The sequence below is a fragment of the Gavialis gangeticus genome, unplaced genomic scaffold, assembly GCF_001723915.1.
Source record: "Gavialis gangeticus isolate Ggan-Ray unplaced genomic scaffold, GavGan_comp1, whole genome shotgun sequence".
Classification (NCBI taxonomy): domain Eukaryota; kingdom Metazoa; phylum Chordata; order Crocodylia; family Gavialidae; genus Gavialis; species Gavialis gangeticus.
Genome location: NW_017729004.1, coordinates 59697651 through 59698328, shown reverse-complemented (window position 1 = coordinate 59698328; position 678 = coordinate 59697651). Strand labels below are relative to the sequence as shown.

The 678-nt window shown below is 71.8% G+C and overlaps 1 protein-coding gene across 1 annotated transcript in view; it reads left to right on the top strand.

Annotated features, from left to right (window-relative positions):
• The window catches only part of DLX5 (distal-less homeobox 5), an 11724-nt gene that overhangs the window by 5248 nt on the left and 5798 nt on the right, over nucleotides 1–678 (top strand). Inside the window, 1 exon segment of the mRNA XM_019508460.1 lies at nucleotides 180–454. Coding sequence (XP_019364005.1) covers nucleotides 180–454 — 275 coding nt within the window.

The window sequence follows — 678 nt, the reverse complement described above, 5'->3', positions numbered from 1 at the left end:
GCGGCAGAGCGGAGCCAGATCCCCGGGATAATGGGCTCTCTGTCCGCCCGGCCCGGCGCTGCCTGCTCGGGCCCTTTGAACTGCCCCCAGCCCTGAGGCGCGTCCTCCCGGGCCGGACGATGCGAGGCGTCGCCAGTGCCGGGGGCCGGGGGGAATCGCCGGCGCCGCCCGCTCGGAGGGGGCAGAGCTGGGCTGGGCCGCACCGCACCGCACGGGCCCCGCTCCGCTCCCCGCTCCCCGCTGACCCGCTCTCTCCCGTTCCCGCGCAGAAAAGGAGGTGGCCGAGCCGGAGGTGAGGATGGTGAACGGGAAACCAAAGAAAGTTCGCAAGCCCCGGACTATTTATTCCAGCTTCCAGCTGGCTGCCTTACAGAGGAGGTTTCAGAAAACGCAGTACCTCGCCCTGCCCGAGAGAGCCGAGCTGGCCGCCTCCTTGGGACTAACCCAGACGCAGGTAAGAGGGAGCCCCGGCCCCTCGCCCCCCCGGGCCCGATCCCTGGGGGAGGCCGCCGCTCCCCGCACTGTTTGCCCGGGGGGAGCTCTGGATCCCCCCCCCCTCCCCCCAGCCGGAATGAATTGCGCTGGTCCCTTTACTGCCCGACCCCAGAGCCGGCCTGGCTGCGTGGGCGAGGTGGCTTCCTGCCGGCTGGATCCGGGTCGCAGCCGGCCCCTGCAGGC